General features: G+C 42.3%; 3 protein-coding genes across 6 annotated transcripts; 1 reads left to right on the forward strand and 2 right to left on the reverse strand.

The window, feature by feature from the left end:
* Window positions 1-471: 471 nt before the first annotated feature.
* tmub2 (transmembrane and ubiquitin-like domain containing 2) lies at window positions 472-3,207 on the reverse strand. The gene is made up of 3 exons (XM_083779234.1): window positions 3,113-3,207; window positions 1,933-2,558; window positions 472-1,827 (listed from the first exon to the last, which is right to left on the reverse strand). Exons 2-3 carry the CDS (start codon window positions 2,541-2,543, stop codon window positions 1,434-1,436), a joined length of 1,005 nt encoding a protein of 334 aa, XP_083635360.1. The 5' UTR covers window positions 2,544-2,558; window positions 3,113-3,207; the 3' UTR covers window positions 472-1,433.
* A 1,916-nt stretch (window positions 3,208-5,123) lies between these two features.
* Window positions 5,124-8,757, reverse strand: asb16 (ankyrin repeat and SOCS box containing 16). 2 transcript variants are annotated; one of them, XM_083779919.1, is made up of 7 exons: window positions 8,621-8,757; window positions 8,032-8,407; window positions 7,135-7,402; window positions 6,557-6,965; window positions 6,173-6,256; window positions 5,832-5,936; window positions 5,124-5,519 (listed from the first exon to the last, which is right to left on the reverse strand). In XM_083779919.1, exons 2-7 carry the CDS (start codon window positions 8,363-8,365, stop codon window positions 5,325-5,327), a joined length of 1,395 nt encoding a protein of 464 aa, XP_083636045.1. In that variant the 5' UTR covers window positions 8,366-8,407; window positions 8,621-8,757; the 3' UTR covers window positions 5,124-5,324. The 2 variants fall into 2 exon arrangements, with proteins under 2 accessions (XP_083636045.1, XP_083636046.1); XM_083779920.1 differs by having other exon boundaries at window positions 8,032-8,422.
* Window positions 8,758-9,262: 505 nt separating this feature from the next.
* Window positions 9,263-23,909, forward strand: hrob (homologous recombination factor with OB-fold). 3 transcript variants are annotated; one of them, XM_083779961.1, is made up of 10 exons: window positions 9,263-9,407; window positions 9,565-9,612; window positions 10,918-11,919; window positions 12,953-13,036; window positions 14,073-14,207; window positions 15,901-16,009; window positions 16,664-16,749; window positions 17,489-17,614; window positions 18,497-18,703; window positions 23,318-23,909. In XM_083779961.1, exons 1-10 carry the CDS (start codon window positions 9,405-9,407, stop codon window positions 23,387-23,389), a joined length of 1,872 nt encoding a protein of 623 aa, XP_083636087.1. In that variant the 5' UTR covers window positions 9,263-9,404; the 3' UTR covers window positions 23,390-23,909. The 3 variants fall into 3 exon arrangements, with proteins under 3 accessions (XP_083636087.1, XP_083636088.1, XP_083636089.1); XM_083779962.1 differs by having other exon boundaries at window positions 18,497-18,698; XM_083779963.1 differs by having other exon boundaries at window positions 15,931-16,009.
* Window positions 23,910-25,425: the final 1,516 nt, after the last annotated feature.

Consider the following 25,425-nt stretch of genomic DNA (forward strand, 5'->3'; position numbering starts at 1 on the left):
GACTGCGCCGCTCTATAAATGCACCATTTACCAAAGCTTTCGGGCTCCCCTCCCTGCGCCCACATCTGTTGAAACATTCTGGCACTTTTAAAATTCATAGTGACTGTTACTGTTCACCCCCACTCATTTCCACTTATCAAAACTAATGACTCACGTCTCACTAGGGTTTATGTTGCGCAAGATTACTTATATTAGATGACAATTAGTATTTTGATTTGATAGGGGCCATGTATCGCATAATGGGGCCTTAACCATCTTATAGCCCAAAAAACTGAAGATATTATTATCAAGGATTTTTTTCTTTTACAATTTAGGCATTTAACAGACTCTTAATCCAGAGCGCTTTACTTTAAGCAATAACACATGGTAATACATCAACTACATAGAAATAGTCATCAAGGATCATAAGCAATCTAAGGACCTAACCAAATTTACATTTCTTCTTTGCACCAAGTCATCACAAAACAACAATATGGTTTTAATTGCTTTAATCTTATTCAGCACTGAAGCCAGACATACATAAGAGTAAAAAGGGCTCCCGGTGACAATTCTCTAATGTGTCACTGCCCCCTGAAACCTTCAAGTGCCAGATGCAGATTCACCTGATTGGTTATATTTCCTTTCAATTTTATACAGTAAATACACCATATTTACATTAAAATGTGATTTTAGGTCTAGTGATACTGATTATTCATTAAATTAGTCTATTTCTAAATATCAGCATGGAGTAATTAAGCAACACAAATCCATAGAAAGTTCCAGCCTTGCAATAATAAGGCTACTGTTACGGTCCTTAATTGATTTCCGAGAGCTTGTCATTCAAAGAATAAGAAATGGAAACATAAGCTACACAGCAAAACAGTGAGTGGTTCCAAATATTCAAGATTCAAGTCTTACATTTTCCTGTCAAACACCTCACATAGGGCTACTGTATTTCAGAAAGAAAATAAATCTATAAAAGTTAAGAAATGAAATAAAATGTGTCTATGACACATGCATGACCATCGTCCCCAGCAACACTCAAAGAGCATATTACATCAATTAGATTGTTAGAACATACTGAAATGAGTGTTACATGAACCAATGTCATTCTCAAGATGAGGAAAATAACAGCTCAGTTTAGCCTGAACTTCATAGACACACATACAATGCATTGTTCGCCGCTCCATATACACTGTACAATCTCACACAATGCTTCCTCTCTTGGTGCATGCACAGACAGACAAGTGTGCACAATCTGCATACACAAACATACTGCAGGATTCCAGTTGCCTATGTGGCATTTGCACCAAGGCCCCTTTTGATTAGTCTGTCTCTCTCCTGGTGCAATCACCTGACACTGCTGTTATTTTTACTTGGCCTCGCGAGAATGCCAACATTCAAATTGAGTAAAAGACTTCCTTCCATTGTGTTGAATCTGATGTTAATCCCACTCAACGACTGTGCATCCCAAAGATTAGGAAGCTGAAGAACACAGTGACTCCCACCAGGGAGATGGTCGCAGGGGCAGTGAAAAACTGCCTGTAGTTTATACGGAAGTACCAAACTACAGCCAATATCACCACAAAAACAGGCACCACCAGGCTACTGGTGCTAAGAGCTAGACCGGCAGCTCTGATTCCTCCGGAGACCCCGGACCGGACTCCCGATCCTGCCCCGGATCGAGCATCTTCTTCTGGACTGGCTTCACACAAGGCTTGGGAAATGTGGCAATGGATCACACTGTTGTGCATGACATTTAGGGACAGCAGAGTCCTTTTGGGATCCTGGAGCAATTGCCCTCTGTAGATCAACTTTATCTGACTTTCTCGACCTGAAAAGTATTTGCTGGGGGGGGGGGGGGGGGGGGGGGAGAGGCATCAAAATATACACATGGGCTATAATATATTAATGACAGTAAAGTATGCAGATATTTGTGTTTACTTCACAAACCTTTTCAGCAGACCCACTGTATCCTGTGGCTTCAAAAAAGCGAGTTCTTCTGTGTCATTTAGGAACTTCAAACGGACAGTGATGGTAGTGGTAGTTGCAGAACTGGGGGACAACGCTGGCATAAACTTTGGGATCTTTTTGTCATCATCATCCAGCTCCTCCTCCTCAATTTGTTCTTCTCCGCCTTCTTCATCGTCCTCGTCATTATCGTCATCGTCGTCATCATCAGGATGGTATCTACCAGTGCTCGGCTGTTTGCCCTGTATGTTCAGCAGCAAGTCTGTTTCTGTCTCCCCACTTCCTTCACTTTCCCCTCTCTCAGTAACCGGTTCCCCTTCTTCTGGCTTGTTTTCCTGAGATGGTGTTGGTGTCTGTTGTTCAGGTGTGTCTGAGCTTGGAGGCCCTCCACTATAGTTATTGTGGCCTCCCAGTCCAATGAGAGAGGCATGGGCACCGACAGTGAGGATGGTGCCCAGGATATGGTCTCCCCTATCGGCAACATGCGTAGAGAGCCAAGCCAAAACCATGGCCAAGACCAGGAGCAAGACCCCACCTGCTGCCACCACCTCATCTCCCATCCCGTCCAACATGGTCAGTGCACACACCGCCATATCGATCTTATTATGCTGAAACAGAAAGGACCATGAATAATATATATAAAAAAAGTTTTCCTTTCCTTTCCTTTATTTCAAGGTAGCAATACATTCATTATAAAGTTTTATATGCATTTTAAGGTATGCATGGGAATATGTTTTTGTATTGAGTTGTACTTGAAAATGTACTGTAATTCTGCAAATTGTTAAATATTTCAATCAATCAATCAATGCGGTCCAGGCAGCAGGCTAATTATATTCAAGAGAACAATTTTAGGCCTGTAAAGCGTTATTCATAGTCTGGATTTTCGGTAGTGAGCCTTAAGTGTGCCTTTGCTGCCTTACCAGCCATAGATCACGGCGAACATAGTTTTAAATGATGTTGGTCATGTTGCTCCTCTGAGTATGCGTTTAAGCGAGCGCTAGCAAACTAGCCTGCTAACAGAAAAACGACCTTCGTCTGTTTACAACCAATCCTACGAGGCTACGAAATGTATTGTCGCATAATTTGGTTAGTGTTGCGTTGGATGCGGTCTTCTCATTTGAGCGTTTGTAAGTTGAAATCGTGTAAACGTGCATCGCCTTACCAACTGTGTAATCAAATCATGTTTGGAGATCCACCGCAAATGCTAGTTTAGCAACAGCCCGTTAAAACCACATAAACACAGTCGACGGCGTGACGTCAGCACCGGTGTGTACTGTGTGTACACGACAGAAGGAGCGCTTGTTTTGTGTGAGTTGAGAAGCCGCTGCGGCGTTAAGTAAACAGCAAATACTATACCGGTACAAATTTAGATTGATTAAAAAAAAACGAACTTGTTCTGGGGACAGAACATTTTCTGTTTGCTTCTAGACAAAGCAGTGTTTTATCTGACGGAGGTCTTTGGATTGACTAAAAGCTTATTATATTTATAGTGTGTGTAAATCGGTTTATAACCCAGGTTTGTGTGCCCCCTTTCTTCGGACCTTTCACACCTGACAAGTGACAACATAAACATTCCAAATGGGCCCACGTTTAATTATTTCCTCTTGCAGTATTTGTGAATAACATCAGCTGTCACAGCCTGTCAGGAAACGTGGACCAAAGAGTCCACACTAACAGGTATATAATAGTGTTGTACTGTTGTTACTTGTTCTTCATGGCCAGCCAGCTCAGTATCAGTGGTTGACACCAGACAGGAAATTATAGAACAAGCACTGCACAGTTAACAGATAACTTGAAGAACAGGACTGTCAGGACATAATGACATCACTCAAGAGATTTATAGAGTTTTGGATTAAGCCTGCTCCTGCGTGAACCAGCCAAAAATACTGCAATTTAGTGATACATTTTAAGATTGCTTTACGTAAATGTAGGGGTAGCCTATGTATATTATTTATTGACTGAATTAGCAATAATACGAAAAATACTACTAAATATTATTATTATTATTATTAATTTGCATAATTATTTCTGGTGCCAGAGAGAGGCCGCAACAGCTACAGTGCTGGTGCAGGCAGCAGGCCCAGAACTGTAGTTGTGGTGTGACTTTGACCAAAATCTTCACTAGAACGAAAAAACATTGCATGGATGCACCTGGGAGTGGGACGTATCCTCAGTGATGTATCCCAAGGTCATCTGGGTTTCGGGTCGCGCAGCATCATACTAGTAAGGGCATTTTATCAGGTATTTGACCAATCTGGGAACTAAATCGTTACCAAGAAATGTCTTCACCAATGTGTTTCTAAAGGTGTCTAATAACATGTACTAAAAGTTTGAAATTCAACTCCCGGGGGAAATTGAGTTATTAGCATAATATGTGACCATACCCATAACATCCTAAATCAAGAAAAAAAGTCCAAATTTCATCATTCTTTCAGTAGCATGTGACATATGAAACTAGGGGGTTTTCATGATTCTGAATCCATTCCAAGCATTAGTTTTGCAAGTGGATATGGCCTAATTTAGCCCAAGGAGTGTTTTTTGTGCAAAACTAATGCTTGGAATGGTTTCAGAATCATGAAAAACCCCTAGTTTCATATGTCACATGCTACTTAAAGAATGATGAAATTTTGACTTTTTGGCCTTATATAGGATGTTATGGGTATGGTCACATATTATGCTAATAACTCAATTTCCCACAAGAGTTGAATTTCAAACTTTTAGTACATGTTATTAGACACATTTAGAAACACATTGGTGAAGAAATTTCTTGGTAACGATTTAGTTCCCAGATTTTCATAGATTTCTCTTACTATACCCCCTTACTCAGGTGACCGACTTACATCCCAGTAGCTACGTACTAACCTCGATCAGTCCCATTAGGGAAAGACCAGGGCCACACAATCTGTTGCTCCGGAACTACTCTGCCGGGACTTGGAGGTAGATAAATCTGGCGCGTTGAAGCACTAGGCTCTGTGGGTTACTCCTGTCCGGGCCCCTCCTATGTCTCACCATGCAGGTCCACTCCTGCTCTCACCAGGTCCAGGACCTGTGCGTTGCACCAGACTCCCTGCACCAGACACTCACTAAAATCATGTAGTATCAACACATCTTTAAACTTGATGAAGGCAGCATGGATCACACAAAAAAAAAAAAAAAAAAGGCTGTTTCAGGCAGAAATCATATTTATTGACATTATTGACAACTTTATTTTATTTTATTTTCAAGAGGCAGAAATATTTGGATGAAAGATTTGCTTAAGATCTAGCAAGAGGAAATTAGTACTTAGGCCTATGACAAAGGAGCATTATATAGGCCTATTGGTAGAAAATGCTGTTGAAATAATTTCAGTACTGTGAACATTCCACAGGCTGTATTCATTGGAACGTCCCATCTTTAAAAAGGAGTAAATATTCCCTCAGAGAAGTCGGAATGTCCAATCTGTTGATTGTCACCTTGCATAGTGTCCCAGCTGCCCCTAAGTGTTGCCGTATGGCCCAACGACACAGGTGCTGCAGAGACCGTGGTTGACCACTCATGTTACGAACCAGATCAAAGAAGGGCTGGTGTTCCTGAGGATTAGAGAGAAAGAAAGGGTGGTGAAGAGAGATAAAATGTGCCACTTTTTCCACTTCAGTATGGCATTTGAACCTATTTGTATTTATAGCTGCTGAGCACCCACTGTGTAAACAAAAAGGCACCCAGAGGAAGTGCACCTGTTTTTACCTAAGTGTAAATTTAACTCTGAGTTACAGACCTGGAGTCCATTTGGACACTCCAGACAATCAGAATTACAAATTGTTCAATTAAATTACTGCTATCAAAGCTAGAAATGTATTGAAAGGGAGGGGGAGAGGAGAGGTGATTAACATCATGAAGCTCACCACACAGATCTCAGCTGATTCCATCCATTCACAGGTAGGGACAACAGGATATGAGTTCAGCATGACTTCCACAGTGGCAGGGGAGAGCACACACTTTTTCAGCATCTTTACAGAGAGAAAATACAATGGCTGCTTTAATCCAACGATTTCAAGACGGTTTTATTTGTCACTCATACAGGTGCAAGCAGTCAGTTATGGGGTGGCATGTTCTGAAAGACTGCTAACAATACAATATAAAACAAGATGATGATAATAATAATAATGATTATTACTTTAGCAGCAATGGGACATGTGCAGATGGGGGATGTAATCATCTTACATTAAACATGAGTTGGCTTTACCTTGGGTGAAGCTGGCTTAGCTCCATAGTTAAGGAGTGAACGTGCTATTGCCTCAGGTTGCTGGTCTGGGTAATCCTCAACCACCTTTATGGGAACATGAAAGAGAAAAGTTTTATACTACCCGTTAAAGTTATTTGGGGAATCTTTGAGATGCTCGTTAGCTGTTTGACCCTGTTCATGCCCTAAATGCATTTTATTGATTGATTGAATACATTATTGACAGTTTGCAAAAGAAGGGTTAGGTTTATATTGAGGTCCTGACTCCTATGTATTAAATGCATCAAGACGATTCACAATTCATCACACGACGATCAATAATATACCATAATATGCTAAATATCATACATTACGAGTAGTAATGTACAGTAAACAGTCATTTTGCACCTGCAGTAGACAATCCATGGGTGTGTACCCTGCACAGTTGGCTATGTCTGCCCTGGCTCCATGTTGAAGAAGGAGCATTGCAATACGAGGACTGCAGTTTGCGCAGGCATTGTGCAGAGGGGTATGCAGCTTCCTTCCTGCAGTACGGGGGTCTGCGCCGGCATCCAGCAGTATTTGGATCACACGGAGATACCGCCCTGCCTCAGCTGGCCTCTCAGCAGCAGAGCAGGCAGCATTTAGAGGGGTCTCTCCTTCTCGATTCTGAGCTAACACATCTGCGCCATGCGACAGGAAAAGCTTCACATGCTCCTCCAGGCCGAGACGACTGGCCACATGCAGAGGCGTGACCTTTGACTCTCTTGTCCTCACATTTACATCTCCCCTAGCTTCCAACAGCAGGTTGGCGCACCTGGAAGAAAATACACGTTGACGTTGTAAAGTGCCAACACATCAAATACCTGAAACATTTGGCTTCTCTGTTTCCAGCAAATTGTTTTATTATACCGCCTCATCACCTTGCATGTGCAAACATACCTGGCAATAAAAATCATTCTGATTCTATGTACTTTATCACTCACTGGAATGACTGGGCTAAGGTGCAGAAGTGAAGGGGTGCACTGCCGTCTGCTGCTAGGAGGTCCGGGTCTGCTCCATGGGAAAGCAGAAGCTGAACACAGACTGCGTGGCCACCTATACATGCATCATGAAGTGCAGTTTTGCCACCAGGGTCATCATCCACCTCTGCCCCACGAAACAGCAGCTCCTCAACACAGCCTGTGTGCCCCCTGCTGGCAGCAAGACGCAAGGCTGATGTTTGATTTATTCTGGAGCTCAGGGTCCACATTCCTGACGGTGGAGCACAAAAGTTGCCAGGGAGGTTTATGTATACTGTATATACACTATAGTTCAGTACGAGAGAGAGACACACAAAAACACATTATAAAACACACAAAAACCTGCAACATAGATTGCATTATATGTATTGCATTATTATTTGCATTATAGTTATATCAATATCAAAAAACGATTCAATTGCATTAATTCACATTTAAGTTACATCCATATCAATATAAAATAGATTAAAACATTGGTACAAAATAAATAACGATTTAATATTTATTCAACTATATGGCCATCTGCATTCCAGTAAATACCTCTGTACTTTTTTCTTAAAGGAAGATTTTTATTATTATTTTATTTTATTTTTATTAGATGAATGTCACGTGCTAAATTATTCTAATAAACTCTAAATTACTGTTTATTTGTATTTATTTATTTCCATTGAGTTTTTCTTCGAACTAGGTACAACAATATGATCATTAACAGCATGTGTTGTATTGTGATCTAGTCTAGTATAGCCTACATATAGTACTTATTATTTAAAAATAATAACAGTCCTACGAAACTAACAATATACAGTATGTATACAGTATGTGTAATGCAGGATCCTATTCCTATCACGCTTCATAACTCACCCATCTCAGGGGTCCACAACATCTCCTCCTGCACCGTCTCCATCAATGCATTGACCATAGTCGGGTCCTTTAAAATGGTATACACTCCCTTCATGTCCCCACACATAAAGGTGTTGTGCACAGCTGTGTCTCTGCAATGGACTGGATCTGGAGGAGCCCTGACTTCCTGGAGGGGCCTGCGAGGAGGCCTGGGTGCTTGGGCCAGAGGGGCCCTGCTCATGGACCTTCTATGAGCCAAAGCCTGCCTTGCATCTTGCCAATCCTGAAACTCCTGCTCCAATCTCAGGGAGCGTAGCGATGTAGATTTGAAGGGAAAGTATGTGTCCTTTGACATGACATATATTGAGGTTCTGGAAGTCTTCTGGTCAGTAAAAGTCTAAAAAACTGTTTGCTTAAAAAAAAAAAAAAGATTACAAATAATAATAATAATTGTTTGGCAGATGATTGAGGCTGAGAGAAGGTAAGGTTTGGGTAAGGAAGTTAGGGTGTATTATGTATTTTACATACAGAAGCAACAGTCTACACTACAGAATACTTGTAGAATGCAGGCACAAAATAACTGAGAGAATAGCTTGCCTTTTTTACTCACCCTAGTGTGAATATCGTTTTCACAAGGCTGTAGAGGTCAAATATAAACATGAAAATGTTCAAGTTTCATTCTCGAATGACATATTTCGATATATATTTGCATTAAGAAGACGTCCTTAAAAAGTGAGGACACCGCTACAAGATTGTTGTCCAGCACTGGTTATTAATAGATGAGAATGCAAACTGATACTCTGTTGCAGTCTTACCTGTCTTGCCTAAATATGGTCACTAGGTGGCAGTAGTATCAAGGATGTATATCTCTTTTTACACCTTTTCTTTTATTACCCAATATCAATGGAATCGAGCATGTAAATTATGTACACACTGATCTAATTATATTTCCATTGTCATGTGTTCAAGTATAATATAAATAATTATAAATACAATGTTTTGTATTAAAAAAAAATCAAACGTTACGGAAGAATTGGATGTATTCTTTTACATTTTATTTTGCAAATTACCATTCCGGATGTAGCCCGCTCCGCTCAAGCACGCCAAGTAAACATTGCATACGTAAGCACGTTGGTTAGTTGCTTGAACGTAGCAGCGCCAAGCTGAAGCTGCACAGGAGCACAACAGTGCACACGACTTTTCAGTTTTCAACTATAAACAGACGATCAAGATCGGAGATTCGGCAGTTATTTCTGTTTAAAGTAGCACGACGAGAGACAGTGGAGTATTTTTCCTATACCGTCGTTAAATGATAATAATGGTGATGTCTTACTTTGGATCATTGTGTTCCTGTCAGTAGTGATCTGATAAGTTTGGTCGGGATCTTAGCAGCGATGGTAAGTCCAGCTAATAGCAAACTAGCATTACCGAAAATATAGTCCTGTCCGACCCTTGTTGTTCAATCGTTGCTGAAGTAAGCGGTGTTTGTTTTCATAATCTACGTGTATTTTGTTTGAATTATACATAATTTAAAGCCATATTTATTTGTTTCAGGCCTGCAAATTTAATGGATTATTCAGCATTGGAGACGACTTTGATGAGGTGAGGCGACCAAATCACACCTGATTGCAATAAGGGCATTATTGACAAGGGGGGGCGGGTCCGGGGGTCCCCAAGCCGGGGGTATGAGGGTCCTCAGTGTCAAAGAGATAAACTGTCCTGCCCCAGAAACTTTAACAGAGTAGACGCAATTTCCTGTGTTCTGGAGCTGAATTTTGGGAGTTTTATACTTTTATCAGGCTTGCTTTACGCTCTCATTGGAAAACGAGTCAGCAATGTAACCTGACCCATCTTTTAAAAATAACCAAACATCTCTGTATGCTTGCATGCACTGCCCACTGTGCCCAGGCACAGATACTTTTTAGTAGATGTAAGTTCCTGTGTTCTGGTGAATTTGGGGACTTTCATAACAAATCCAGGATAAACTAGAAAAAGTGCCCTTCTGGGCACAGGTCTCCACCAGGAGGATAGGAATATTTAGGAGTAATATAAACATGTTTTTTGTTTGTTTGTTCCAATCTTTGCCAATCAGGATGGAATATGGGAAATGGTGCAGATCCGTGTTGATGGCACGCATGCACAATCCACCTGTTGGTGGCGCTATAACAGGGCAATGTGAAATGGGTGGGCTATATTCCTCAGCCTAGTAGGAAAGTGCGTGAAAGATTTCACGTGAAATTGCACGCTGCGTTCATGATTTGAGGTTTTTTGTTCAAAACAGGCCAATCCTGCAAAATTTGAAAGCCAATGTTAGCCAATTAGGATGGAATATGAAATATCAGACACATCCGTCTTGAGCACATGACTATGGAGATACTGTGTAACGATTTGCGGGATTTTTGGACAAAATCTGTAGGTGTACTGTGCAAAAACTTGTTTTGCACAAAGCGGCCTCCTGGTGGCGCTATAACAGGCCGTTCTGGAAATGTTGGGGCAGAGGTTCATCGTTGGCATCCAGGGAGTGTGTGTGCAAAATGTGGCATCGACCGGGTTAACGGTGGCCGAGATTAGCTTCTAACGGACGGACGGACGGACACACGGACGGACGGACGGAGTGCAAAACATACTCTCTCCCCATGCCTTCGGCCTGGTGGAGACAATGACAATGCAGCAGTCCTGCAGAAGATGTGGTGACTCATGCAGGATCCAGGGTATTGTCAGCCCTTAGTATGTAGTGATAATTGATTATAGGTTCGGTTCTGTACTTTATTTTGTCTCCCTTGTCTTGGACACAATAAGACCCACACTGCAGCATTACAATACAAGACAGTACAGTGACTAGTACAGCATATACATAAAACAGCCATGTTCTCTCTCTTTTGCTGTGTGTGCATGTGTGTTTGGTAGGACCTGCTTGGGACAGACTGGGATCTTCCAACAGTGTTTCGACCTGCCAGTGTGGCAGCTGCTGTGCAGAGTAATAAAAGCCTGTGTACCGAGGCTACAGCCGCTGTAACATCTACTCTGCGTGCGTCCTCTGCTCCTCACAGTGGACTGAAGGGGATTTCCCTCAAGCAAACTGGAGGAACATCAGCCACCATCCATAATGCAACTGAATCACAGAGCAGCCTACAGACTGCTATTGCACAGACAGTTTCCCCATGTTTGAGACAGCTATCCACTGTCCAGCAGCAATTCTCAGCTTCCTCTCATAACTCTCATCAGCAGCCCATACAAGGCACTTCTCAGATTCACGTCAACACTAACGGGCCACAGAACACTTTTTTGCCACAGGATGATTTTGATGATTGGGATCAAGTTGATCTGGCAGACCTGGATGAGCGGGATCCCCAGATGGGGGTTGGGACCCATATCCCACAGTCTGTTCAAACCTCTGCGCCAATGGCGAAGACGACTGTATCTTCAGGCAAAAAGCTGCGGCCCTCAAACTGTGGAAGAACACAAAGTGTACCCAGCGGGGCTTTGAGAAAGCACAACACTCCCTCCAATCAGACATCTAGTTGTAACAAATCACGTACCACCTTATCCTCTGTACCCTTCCCATCTCCAGGTCAACGTCCTGCTTTCCTCCAGCTCCCTCCCCAAAGCCCCGCTGTCTTCTCTGCCCCCTCCCCCAGACCAGTTAGAAGGCCCTGCCAGTCACAGAGACTGTGGGAAACACCTGGTCGTTCCAGACAACAAGGCCGCAGCATGTTTGAGCCTATTTCTCCAGCACCATCTGCCTTGTCTTCACCTGGTCTCACACCTCGGCACACCCCTGTTATTACCAACCATCTGGTCCAGTTGGTATCTGCTGCCAATAAAATTCCCAAGAGAAGGCCACGCTCCGACCCTAACCGCCCCAAGACTCGGCGGTTCCCTGGCCCAGCTGGACTCCTGCCACAGCAGGTTAGTTTCATCTACACATGCTGGGCTCAGTCGGTAATGACAACTGGATTTCAAATCAGACCATAAAAAAAGCCCTATATGACAAAATGTAGTTAATAGCTACAATTCCACATCATGTCAACGTCAGTCTTTAAATATTGATAAAATATGTATGACTAAAAACTGTCTTCCGGTTGATCATTTCACCCTACCGATGGGACGTCGGAATAATGACTTGGAACTTGGGCTGTCCCCATCACGCTTTTTTGCTCCCAATCCGATTCCGATCATTTGATTTTGACTTTTGAGTATCTGCCGATACCGATTTTTCCCGATCTGATATTTATATTTTATAGAACACGTTTATGCCACATCACAATAGTACAATATCACAGATAATATTCAGTCTAATATGATATGGATATAATATTGATACTAGGGATGTCCCAATCACGTTTTTGGCTCCCGATCCGATTAGATCATTTGAAAATGATGTGATCGGCCCCGATTTCCGATCACCCGATCCGGGACAACCCTACTCGGAACCCTGCTCATCAGGAGCAAATTTAAGTGATGTTCGTCGGCAGGTTGTTACATGAAATAAAAATGACTTCCTGAAGCTTTTCTGAAAGGATTTATTAGTCCGAGTTCTTCAGCGAATAACGGAAACACTCTGTCCCTTCATTATATTTCAATAAAAGCTTCTGCTGTTTATAATGTATTTGACTCCTTCAGTGAATATACAATATGTATTGTATAGTGAGTGCCCTGTGCCCACACAAACATTATGGTACTGCTCTGGTATTATCATTCATAATAGTTTTTGTTTTTTACATTTATAGTCCCACTGTAGAAGCTATAGCAGCTAAATAGCAGATATACAAGCTGGGCAGCATGGCACAAAGTCCATGCTGCTCAGCTTGTATATCTGCTATTTTTAAATAACCAACTGAAAAGTCGATTTCAATTGGTTACATTTTGAAATGCGTCATTTTGATTGTTTGATTTATAGCACTTCCATTCCACATATTAACGTGTTCTCTCTGTATTGCAGTCCCTTGGGCAGAGCCTTGATGATATAGTGGTGTCTATTCCTCAGACACCAGCCCATGGTGCTGTGGCTCGACTACCAAGCCAGGTGAGGCCACTCACACAAAATGCATTGAAGTCCCCCTCCAGTACTTTTACACTTTAGTGTATTTCAGCTGTTTGTTTCCCTGTAACAACCCACTGTATAGTGCTATACATTCCAGAGGCATTATACTGTAGTAGACTATTTAAAAGGTTCTAAGTATACCACTCTTTTCTGAGATATTTGGTGGAAGCGCAGCCTATAACATGGCAAGGTATTCTCACTCATGCTCATCCTCACTCAGTCATGCCATTTATGAGAAAAATATGCTCTTTAGTCCAGAACTGTAAGTTGATCAACAGGCAAGGCCTAAAATGGATGGCTGACCTTGCCAACTGGTGGCCTCCAAATAATAAAATCTGAAAATGTTATTGTACAATTTACAATTTACAATTTAGGCATTTAGCAGACGCTCTTAATCCAGAGCGACTTACATTTAAGCAAGAACAAAACCATGGGAATACATCACATAAAAGCATTTATCATGAAACATGCGTAAGCTAAGAAGGTAACAGTGGAATATCTATATGATGAAACTATACATACACTATACAGAATAAACTATACATATTCACTACTATGCTATACATATGTACTATGGCGTGCTATGACTATATACAATACAATTATAGTGCTGTCTACATAACATGCTATAAGTCTGTGTCAAATGCTATCTAAGCCAACAGAAATGCTATCTAAGGGGTTAGGGTAAGTGCTATGGGCCATGATGGAGTCTGAAAAGGTGGGTTTTCAGGCTACGGCGGAAGATTGGGAGTGATGCTGCAGTTCTGACTGCAATGGGAAGTGCATTCCACAGTTTTGGAGCCAGAAGGGAGAAGACTTTGGGACGTGTGGAGCGTTGTCCCGGCGTTTTTAGTGAGGGTACTTCCAGTTTACCTGCGTTGGCTGATCTGAGTGCGCGACCATTGGACGATTGTCATCAGACTGACCTTACAAGCCAGAAGCGGTGCAAGCAGTTAACTTGTGAAGTCATAGCAGTTCAGAATGTAATGTTCTTGTGGTTGGTGGTTTTAATTGACAGAGTCCTAGCTCACAGTCTGAGGAGGAGGAATTCAGCAGTGGTCCCTGGGCAAGGATGAAGGGAGAAATGGGATTGGATGAAAGGAATCCTTCGTGTTTCCTACATTCCTATAGTGTGGTCATGGTGCTTCGCAAGGTAATCTTCACCGGTTTTGTTCAATTGGAGTTGAACATTCTACCAACACCCACCCACTGAGGGGATTTTCTTGGCGGGATGTGTATTCTTAACCCATTTTGACCTGAGATCAGATCCTAATTATGTCTTCTATATCCTGACAGTTTTCTGAAAAAGCTATGTTTCTATGTCAGTCGTTCTTCGATCTTTCAAAAATTGCAGCCCTACAAGCTCGTAGCGCGCCACTGTGGTGCGCTATGAGCTTGTAGATCGGCTATTTTTCAATAGCTAAAGCATAACATAATGCTAACACCAAAAGGGGTTAAGGGCGACACATACTCCAGTTTTGTGTTGACTACAACTGATTCATCATTATTTTATTTCTGGCGTCAGATACGCTAAAACCCATGTCTCCGAGCAACGCAGTTTTTGGTTTCACATTGGATATTTCCTTTTATGGAGCGTGGAACAATGTAATTGGGGTGCACTGGAATGTGCATTTGATTTACGCATAGGCTCCAGAGATGAGTCCAGTGAGCCGATTTATCATCTGATTGACTGATTGTGATACACCTGTGATCCGCACAAATATAGGCTTTATACAGCCTTTGTTAATCACACGTTGTCCTATAGTATACATTAAAATCTACACTAAAATATAGTAGGATTACTAGGAAATAAGCACCATTGTGAATGATGCCCAATGTTCTCTATACTGTATTTTGTATAATGAGGTGAAAAGATGACAATACATACAGTATTAGAACAGCTGCTGGTTCTATCATTGGCATGCTTTATGCATGCAAGCCAAATTTCTTTATTGATTTGCTATCATCATCCTAGCTAACTTCTCCCCATGAAGGTTCTCTTCCAAGTTTTTATGAAAACCTCCCCTCTCCCATAAAACAAATACGAATATGCAAACTAGTCTCAGTACATGTGGACTTGAACTTATTATGATTTAAAACAATAAAGTGAGGCAACATTATTCAATTAGATTCAAGGTAATTCCTTAATTAATAAATGACAATGTTCATGTAAAACAATGGTTATGTTTAGGTAATTTTCCGTCTCAGGTATGCTCCTCCTGCAGTTCATTTGCACTGTCTACCACAGGGGTGCCCACACGTTTTTGACTTGAGAGCCACTTTCAAAATGACCAGCTCAGTAAGATCTACCCACCAGAAAAAATATGAAACCATTGCTGAAATGTGTTTAGGAGTGTACCTGAGGGGGCTTTGGAATAGCGTTACATACAGCAAGACGTAAGACAAAGACTGGGAATGGGGAAATAGAGGGAAAATGGAATTGGTAGGCTATAGGGTTTTTTTTGTATATAACTTTGTAATGCTACTGACAATCTTGTCAGATTCCAAAATGTTTTATATTTAAATTAAATATATGTTTAGGACAATGCCATGCTGTGATCTACCTGCTCAGCTTTTGTGATCTACTGGTAGATCGCGATCTACCTTTTGGGCACCCCTGGTCTACCATCTTAACATGGCACAGCCGGCAGTCGCTTCATGTGAATTATTGATGACTGTTTAATTGATGAGCATCGATCAGTGGCAGTTGTAACTTGTTGAGAGCACTCCACTGACTCCAGTATGGTGGTCTCTTGTTTTATTGTCAACTAATTTAATTTGTTTCTTTTTTTACTGTCATTTATTTGTTTTTTTCATCTCACTGTTCATGGATACCTCTACCCAAGGCTGCCCTGAAACAACTACCAAAAAATAAGGTACCCAACATGGCTGTCATACTAAAAAGCATCCTCCACACCCACGCTGACGCCAAGGCTGTGTTTAAAGACCCAACAGGTAGTTAAACAAAGACACACCACACACCACACACCACACACCACACACCACACACACACACACACACACACACACACACGACATGCATAGATGAGTGTTAAAGGGTTAGTTCAGATTTTTGGACCTAAAGCTGTAGGAAATACTTGGCATTTATATAGTCATTGCAAACGTATTAATTTATTGCCTGAGTTCTGGTCTGGTTTTGGTGAATATTAAGTAGTTCCAGTCATTTGGTGGGGGTCATTGGGGGTGACTCATTAAAAATAAAATTACGTTAGTTTTCTTGGATTAACTTCATTTTAATGTGTGTGTGGCCCCCAGAACTCACCCCCAGAACCAACCAGAACTCCCACCATGAGACTCTGGGAATGAATACCTTTGCAACCACTGTATTAATGGAAAGTACTTCACTACTATGGCGTAGCCACTGAACTTAAAATAAATTTGTAATGATGGAAGGTAATTTCAAATAGGCTTCTTGTGCTCGAAGTGGGAAACTTTAACAGGTAAACTTATAATTTGTACCTGCAAGTTACTGCAGTGTAACTGACTCATTGTCTGTTATTAACAGCAAATTCAAGATGGCAGTGCTTAGACTACAGTGTTTTCTGTTTGGAGAGGACTTTGCTCTTATGTTTCTGTGTGTATCCAAAGGAGAAATTCAGGGAACGGTGCACAGGCACCTCCTCGAGGAAAGGCTGGGTGAGCTCAAGGCTGGAGCTGTACTGCTGCTCAAACTTGTAAGAGACAATTCAAATGCTTTTAATTCGCTTTTTTGTTACGCTGATTAATGCAGTACTCTTGGTTATTGAAATGGTCAGGTAAACACTGTTGACACATTGTCTGCTAAAAACGTATATAAAGGTTTTTTTAGCCATCTGTTGGCTGCGATTGATGTGTATTGTGTATATATATATATATGTTTTATATTGCTTGATATGGATCTGAAACGACACCGATGAAACCCTACTTTTTGTCCTGAGCCTGTTGATAGGCAACGCCTGGCTCACCACGGCACACGTGCTTGCGCATGCATAGACTACTGTTATAATTAGGATCTTCTAATGCACACAATGTACCTGCAAGTTACGATGAGAGACCTGACTTGAATGAAACATGTTATTATTTCCATAATCACACTAATGCTATGCACGTTAACACTTCAATCAAACAGTGTTGTTTTTTTCAGAATATTTTGATTTAGTCTTAGTCTTAGTGTTTTGAATAAGACACATTTAGTCTTTAGTCCCATTTAGTCTTCTGAATTTCTTTTTTGTTTAGTCTAGTCTTAGTCGACGAAATATCAAAATAATTTAGTCTTAGTCTAGTCTTAGTCTTAGTGGTTTAGTCTTAGTCTTGCTTTTTTAGTCTTAGTCTTTTACTAAGGGGGGGCACTTGTGACTGAGATACAGGGGGTATACAATATGTCATTTGTGCTGTGTTTTGAACTCAAACCTGTCTATTTTGCTGTGTGGACAGGTGGGTGTATTCTCCCCTTCCCATCGTAACCATTACTTGAATGTCACTCCCAACAACTTGCTGAGGCTCTACCCCCCTGATGGAGCCTGTCTCTCCTCCGCTCCTCAGCTCTCCCCACCAGCACTGGTGAGTCTCATTCTCATATTGTCCTATTATATGCTTCTTATTGGGATAAGTACATGGCAATATAATGTACAGTATGTATACTCTACTGTAAACCACTTTGTATTTTCTAATTTGTGTGATATTGCGAGACATGGCCAAAGTATCTTTGAGAACCCCTACTAGAGGGGGGAGGTTGCCTTTATCTAATTATTAGTAGCATCTGTCATTGATTATATATTTTCCTCCTGGTTGCATGCATGGCTTTATTAGCCTGGTTAATAAACCAGACTAATATCGCATTTTCTTTTTGCCAACGGCTGATTCGGTCAGGTTTATTAACCAGGCTATGGCTTTATATCCAAAATGTTGGAGTGTAATGAAAAGTATAAGCTTTTATAAGCTAACTGAGTATAAGCTAGTTATTTTCCATAGCACATCTGTGTGCTATGGTCCCCTTTCTCCCTTCGGTTTTGTTTTCAGATAACTTGTGATGAGTTTTTACCACAATATAATGCTTGTATATATCGTAATACAAATTTAGATCAATCCATTTTTTTTTTTTGTCATCAAAGTTTTTTTAATGATTTTAAATAAAGCATACAAAATCCACATGACTTACACAAAAGAAAAAGACAAGAAAAAACAAACAAACAAAACACACCTAGCAGTCAAAAAAAAGAAAACCCCTGGACAACACCCCTCCACACTCTGTTGTTGACACTCGTGGTTATATCATATAGATCAATCCATTATAACAATAGTTCTGTATTCTGAATACATTCCGGCCTCCAGGCAGTTTTTCCCACATTATTCACAAATCACAATACAAGTCATGTACATGATGAAATGTTGTCGTCTCATGCCGTCGACTGTCTCCTAACAATGGATGGCATTTCTATTTAGGAGCCTGTGTTGCCATCGCCTACCCGATTTCCCAGCGTCCCCGGGGAGCCCGTGTCTAGGATGCAGCTGGTGTTTGATGAGGAGGAGAGTGGAGAGGCGGGTCAGGGACCACAGGTCCCAGCAGGCTCCAGAGACGAGTCCAGTGAGCCTCACCCAGGGCGTGTTGATAACACAGCGCTGCAGGACCCTTCCTGGGGTGCAGGTGGGGTATTTCACACTTGACAGTACTTGTGGAGAGGAGGTAGAGAGAGATATAGGGACAGGGAGGGAGACGATGCTTTTAACCACTATTTGAAACTTTAGCTGTTGAAAATTAGCAGATCTACAAGCCCATTGGGGAGAGAGATGGGGGGGGTGACATGCAGTAAAGGCCGTCGGGATCGGGAGTCGAACCCGATTACAAGTAAGACGCGCAAACGCGGGAAGCGAACGCAGCTCGTAAATTGCAATAACAACAATTAGAATAAATTACGTACTTTTTTTTTCTTTTTAGTTCGTCATTTTTTTAAAGGCCCGCTGACACGCCCCTCGGGAGATAAGAACGGCTATCAAACAATGCTATCATGATTCTGACGTCAGACTGTGACAAGCTTTCTCCATCGACTTCTATGCGGGCTCGCCGGGCTTGGTGGCCGTAGTAGCATAGCAACTTATGCTACTATTTTGGTGTCACATTTAGAGTCATATTTCCTATAAATGTAATTGAAAAAAAATATTTTTTCGCTCTAAAATATTCGTTACAATGACATTGAGTTGACGTGTAAGTTTGAGGGTAAACTGTTGCATATTCGCAATTTCGCGTGACTAGTTCCAGAGAGCTAGGATGCAGCTCTCTGGAACCCCGCTAACATGGCCTCAAATTCAGCCTTGTGCAGAGCCCTGTTCACAGGTTCACTGCCTGTCTATAGCAGCATTGCACCGGGCTAAAATGCATATCAGTCTTCAAATATCTTATGTACCACAGCATTGTTCAAGTGAACTGTGTGTTTATGCTTGTTCATTGTAATAATCAATATCGCTATGATGATTTATCGCCGCGTCACTCGAGTGACGAGTCCCGTCCCGTGGCCGGGCCATCCAGCCCTCTGTCCCCGGCTCCCCGCCGTGGCGCCGTCATATAGTGCCTCTATCTACCCGGGGCAGTGGGGCACTGCTGCCGGCTCAAGTAACCTGACCGCTCTCTCTCTCTCTCTCTCTCACACACACACACACACACACACACACTCTCTCTCACACACACCGATATGGGGGGGCAGTGTCTCTCTCTCTCTCTCTCTCTCTCTCTCTCTCTCTCACACACACACACACACACACACACTGCGTCTTGCATCAGCGCGCATACGGAGTGCCTTACGCGGGTGCAGTACTTAGTTTAGACAGTTTTTGGTTTAGACTAGTCATTGGTTAGTCTGTCATTAGTCCTACATCTACAACCTATCTCAAACCCTCACCCTAAACCTAACCTCCCACGAGGCAGCACACCTAAACCTAACCGTAACCCATGTCTAACCAATGCTATGTCTAACCAAAGTATGCCTCCCCCTTACGCACCGCAATTCTCTCCCTCCGTATCTCTCTCTCTCTCTCTCTCTCTAATAATAATAAAACGCATCACAGCGCGACAACTTGTGAAGATTAGATATATTCGAAGAAACTAGCATTTAGGAACCACTGGAAAAAATAACAAGTATCCGTGCGCAACATGGAGCTCTCCAATAGCCACGTAACATTCAGAAGGCATGTGATGTCTTCGTCACCACCAGATGAAACTTTCATCTCATTAATCATTGACATAGCGTTATTTAGGCTATAATGATCAACTTGTATGGGTGATCATTTTATGTATATCAAATATTATATTAACTCAAGGTAATTAATGCTACAGCTCTGAATATAAATGTCGGAACTGGTGTAAAATGGAGAATAAGCCTGTTGCAGTGTTGCGCACTGAAAACCAGAACAGGTACGCTCGCCCCTTTTCCTACTCACCCCCACGAAAAGTGAAGGACGGTCGCCCTGGAATTTCGAAAAGTGAAGTCGGCTTGCCCCAAACTGCCAAAGCCATGAATAGCTCGCCCCCAAAGTGTGGTTATCTCGCCCCACAGCGTGGATATCTCACCCCAAAGCACGGATATCTCGCCCCATGTTTATTTCATGTTTATTTTACCTTATTTCTCATATTAGAACCTTTAGAATCAATGTTGTTTGTCAAAGGAGAACATTTAGAACCAGTTTGTTGTTGTTGGTCAAATGAAAATGATGCATGGTACCCAGGGGGCAAACCACCCTTTTTTTTTTTAGGAAAACTGCATTTGCCATGACCTCAAAGGTTGTCCACGGTTTTTTATTATTGGGTGTCTAAGATGGTGCCTACCCGAAACGTGAAACGTGAAAAAGAAAAGAGACAATGTCTCTTTTCTTTTTCACGTTTGCAGCCATATTGACAATATGCAAGCTCAAGGATATGTCCCTTCTGGGCCATACATTAGATTAGCCAATGGATTAATATTGATTGTGTTTGCCAAAACAGTCAACAATCATGGTAGAAATCATGGTAAAGCACAATTTCGATATTATTAATTTTGACAATTTAGATATTATTTCTGGTGGACAACCTTTGAGGTCATGGCAAATGCAGGTTTCCTAAAAAAAGGGTGGTTTGCCCCCTGGGTACCATGCATCATTTTCATTTGACCAACAACAACAAACTGGTTCTAAATGTTCTCCTTTGACAAACAACATTGATTCTAAAAAGGTTCTAATATATGAGAAATAAGGTAAAATAAACATGAAATAAACATGGGGCGAGATATCCGTGCTTTGGGGCGAGATATCCACGCTGTGGGGCGAGATAACCACACTTTGGGGGCGAGCTATTCATGGCTTTGGGGCAAGCCGCCTTCACTTTTCGAAATCCCAGGGCGACTGTGCTTCACTTTTCGTGGGGGTGAGTTGGAAAAGGGGCGAGCGTACCTGTTCTGGTTTTCAGTGCGCAACACTGCAACAGGCTTATTCTCCATTTTACACCAGTTCCGACATTTATATTCAGAGCTGTAGCATTAATTACCTTGAGTTAATATAATATTTGATATACATAAAATGATCACCCATACAAGTTGATCATTATAGCCTAAATAACGCTATGTCAATGATTAATGAGATGAAAGTTTCATTATACTTCTGGTGGTGACGAAGACATCCAGTCATGCCTTCTTCTGAGTGTGGCTATTGGAGAGCTCCTATAGTTGCGCACGGATACTTGTTATTTTTTCCAGTGGTTCCTAAATGCTAGTTTCTTCGAATATATCTAATCTTCACAAGTTGTCGCGCTGTGATGCATTTTATTATTATTAGAGAGAGAGAGAGAGAGAGAGAGGGATACGGAGGGAGAGACTGGCGGTGCGTAAGGCAGTCCTATGCGCGCTGAAGGCTGATGCAAGACGCAGTGTGTGAGACGTGTGTGTGTGTGTTGTCGCTGCTCCCTGGTGAGCGCTGATCGGATAGGCTGTATACACTATACAGCAACTGGCCTAATCATTATGACTGACTACTATTGGTATGTCTGTAAACCTCGTCCTTCCAGTCGCTTTGTAGCAAAGAGTAGCGAGTGTTTTGGGAAACAGCAAAACGCAAAATGTCTTTTTCAAGGCAAAGATAAAGTAATTCAGAAGAAGCTGTGAGTCGGCTGTCAGAACTCAGCAGCACCAGTGCCCGCACGGTTCACAGTTCACACCACTGCAGCAACACTGACACGTTCAGCGGAGTGACTGCGGTCTCTGTGCCGTCTGTGAAGAGCCATGAGCCCCGGAGGGGCAGCAACACCGCCGGGTAATCTACACTGACTGACTCAAAAGCCGTCCAAACGTCGTTCTGTGTATAGGCTAATTCATTGGTAAGAGAGAGAGACAGAGAGAGAGAGTGTGTGTGTGTGTGTGTGTGTGTGTGTGTGTGTGTGTGTGTGTGTGTGTGTGTGTGTGTGTGTGTGTGTGTGTGAGAGAGAGAGTCGAGAGAGAGGGAGAAGAGGGCTCAGGTTAGCCCGGCGCTGTGGCGCTAGACAGGCAGTGGTAACCTGTGAAGCTCCGCACCACGGAGCCCTGTTCAGCACTTAGCCGTGTTTGAGGCCATGTCAGCGGGGGGAGGACGGAGAAAATTACGATTATGCAACAGTACACAGTAAAACTTACACGTCAACTCAATGTCATTGTAACGAGGATTTTCGAGCGAAAAAATATATATTTTTTCAATTTCATTTATAGCAAAAATTACCTAAATGTACCGTCAAAAACGCTAGCCTGAGCTAGCTAGCAGCCACTTGTTGCTAGCGCGGCGCGCCGTAGCCCTGTCTCAAACAATTTCAAACTGTTTTCAGTCAGACCACGTGATGTGCTGTACCACCCATATTAATTTCGGGGCGTGTCAGCGGACCTTTAAGTTTTCTACTGTGTGTGTGTGTGTGTGTGTGTGTGTGTGCTACAGCTGCGCCCTCTGGTGGCGGGCGGGTGGTGTCACAGCGGGACAGACACACACACAGACAGACAGACATGATCTGCAGGGTCTCATAGTTAGTGCTCATTGCGTTCGCAACCAGCCAAGGTGCCTGTACTGCTGTGCCACGGCCCAGGCCCACAGTGAATGTTTTTAACTCATATCTTTGCATCTGGGGTGTCCCTGGAACAACATATTCTGGAAGTCCTTGACATGAAAACATTTGAGCACCAGTGCACCACTGATACATTTTTCAGAAAACTGTCAGGATTTGAAAGACATTTTGTAGAATCTGTAACCAATGTCTGGTGTGTGCCCTTTGTTTTTGTTCTGCAGATGATGACTTGGATGCACTCCTGGGAGAGTTACCAGAGGAAACCCTGCTGCTTTGAAATTCACTTGACATAATTTCTTAAGTCCTTTATAGTCCTCTGCTGCTTTGTCTGTTATGATAGATTATGGATATCCCTTTGTTTTCTTTCGACTGCTGTCTCCTCATAGTAGTGCTATGAACTCATGACAAAATGCATATTTTCAGTTTTCATCTATAAAAGCTGGGAATGTGTCCAGGTGAAAGTCTGCATACTCAGGAAATGGTTACCATAACAATGAAAATATGATGTTCACATGTTTTCTAGTCTACTCTGTTGATAGTGCAGGAATTCAGCAACATGGATGGACTAATTATAAAGTAATAACCTTTTATAGTATTATAAAACCCTTTATTTGAAAAGGTACTAAACCAAAAATGTATATTATATCACCATAAATGTGATCTATGGCCATAACAAACGGCATGAGCATAGTAGAAAAGGGGAGCTTCAGACCACTGTATGCTTGTGTGGCTGAGAACAGCAAATGGTCTACAGCACTGGCTACCAAACACTGGGTTGGGATCCTTTTGTTCGCGGACACATAAAAGCAAAAATCTTCCTTATTGATAACAAAATACAATGATGTTTTCAGTAATGCCATGAAGAAATATAATTCCATTAATTAGAAAAATGTCTTAAAGGGGGTATGTCACGGCCCTCGGGAGCTAATAATGCTATTAAAATTAGCATTTTGGATTATGACATCAGGTCGGGATCGCACAATTTGACCAATGAAATTGATCTTGTATCTGGACTAAGGGCAGAGCGCCTCTGGGCTCTGCGAGTTAGCAGTCCTGGTGGCTATCAACTCATGCTAGTGGTTTTGGTGTCAGACTTAGCTTCATAATTGTTGAAAGTGTCAACCAAAAAAATTTTTTTTCACTGGAAAATCTTCGTTACAATGACATTGAGTTGACGTGTAAGTTTTACGGTAAACTGTTGCGTTTTTTTTTTCTTCGCGTGACGAGTTCCATGCTCTCCCCGTCTCCCCCCGTCTCCCCCCGCTGACATGGCCTCAAACACGGCTAAGTGCTGAACAGGGCTCCGTGCTGGAGCCCTGGAGCTTCACATGAGGTTACCACTGTCTGTCTAGCGCCACAGCGCCGGGCTAACCTGAGCCCTCTCTCCCTCTCTCGACTCTCTCTCTCTCTCTCTCTCACACACACACACACACACACACACACACACACACACACACACACACACACACACACACACACACACACACACACACACACACACACACACACACACACACACACACACACACACACACACACACACACACACACACACACACACACACACACACACACACACACACACACACTCTGTCTCTCTAATGATTAGGCCAGTTGCTGTATAGTGTTGTATAGCCTATCTGATCAGCGATCACCAGGGAGCAGCGACAACACACACACACACACACACACACACACACACACACACACACTCTCACGTCTCACACACTGCGTCTTGCATCAGCCTTCAGCGCGCATATGGACTGCCTTACGCACCGCCAGTCTCTCCCTCCGTATCTCTCTCTCTCTCTCTCTCTCTCTCTCTCTCTCTAATAAGAATAATAAAACGCATCACAGCGCGACAACATGTGAAGATTAGATATATTCGAAGAAACTATAGCATTTAGGAACCACTGGAAAAAATAACAAGTAGGCTATCCGTGCGCAACTAGGAGCTCTCCAATAGCCACACTCAGGCCCAGGCTATACGTCCATGGATCTTTTACAAAACGCACATTTCTTTGTGCGTTTGGGCCTTTCAGCCACACGCAAACGGCGTTTTTGGCCACTCAAACGGAGGTTTTGGAAACGGATAAATAAGTGGAGATTTTCGAAAATATTTGTTTCAGTGGAGCTGTGTAGTCATGCGAAACGGAGCTTTTGAGAAACGATGATGTCACCGCTTATTAGCGCATATCATTTTTACTATAATTAGGCAATAATATGCAGCCCATTGACTGCATGTCACTCTGCCTACATGCTGACAATGTGCGCACGTTGTATTAGCCTACATTATAACGTGACATTTATTATACAGCTCGAAAATATA

This window comes from Protomyctophum parallelum (assembly GCF_964188405.1).
Source record: "Protomyctophum parallelum genome assembly, chromosome: 13".
Classification (NCBI taxonomy): domain Eukaryota; kingdom Metazoa; phylum Chordata; class Actinopteri; order Myctophiformes; family Myctophidae; genus Protomyctophum; species Protomyctophum parallelum.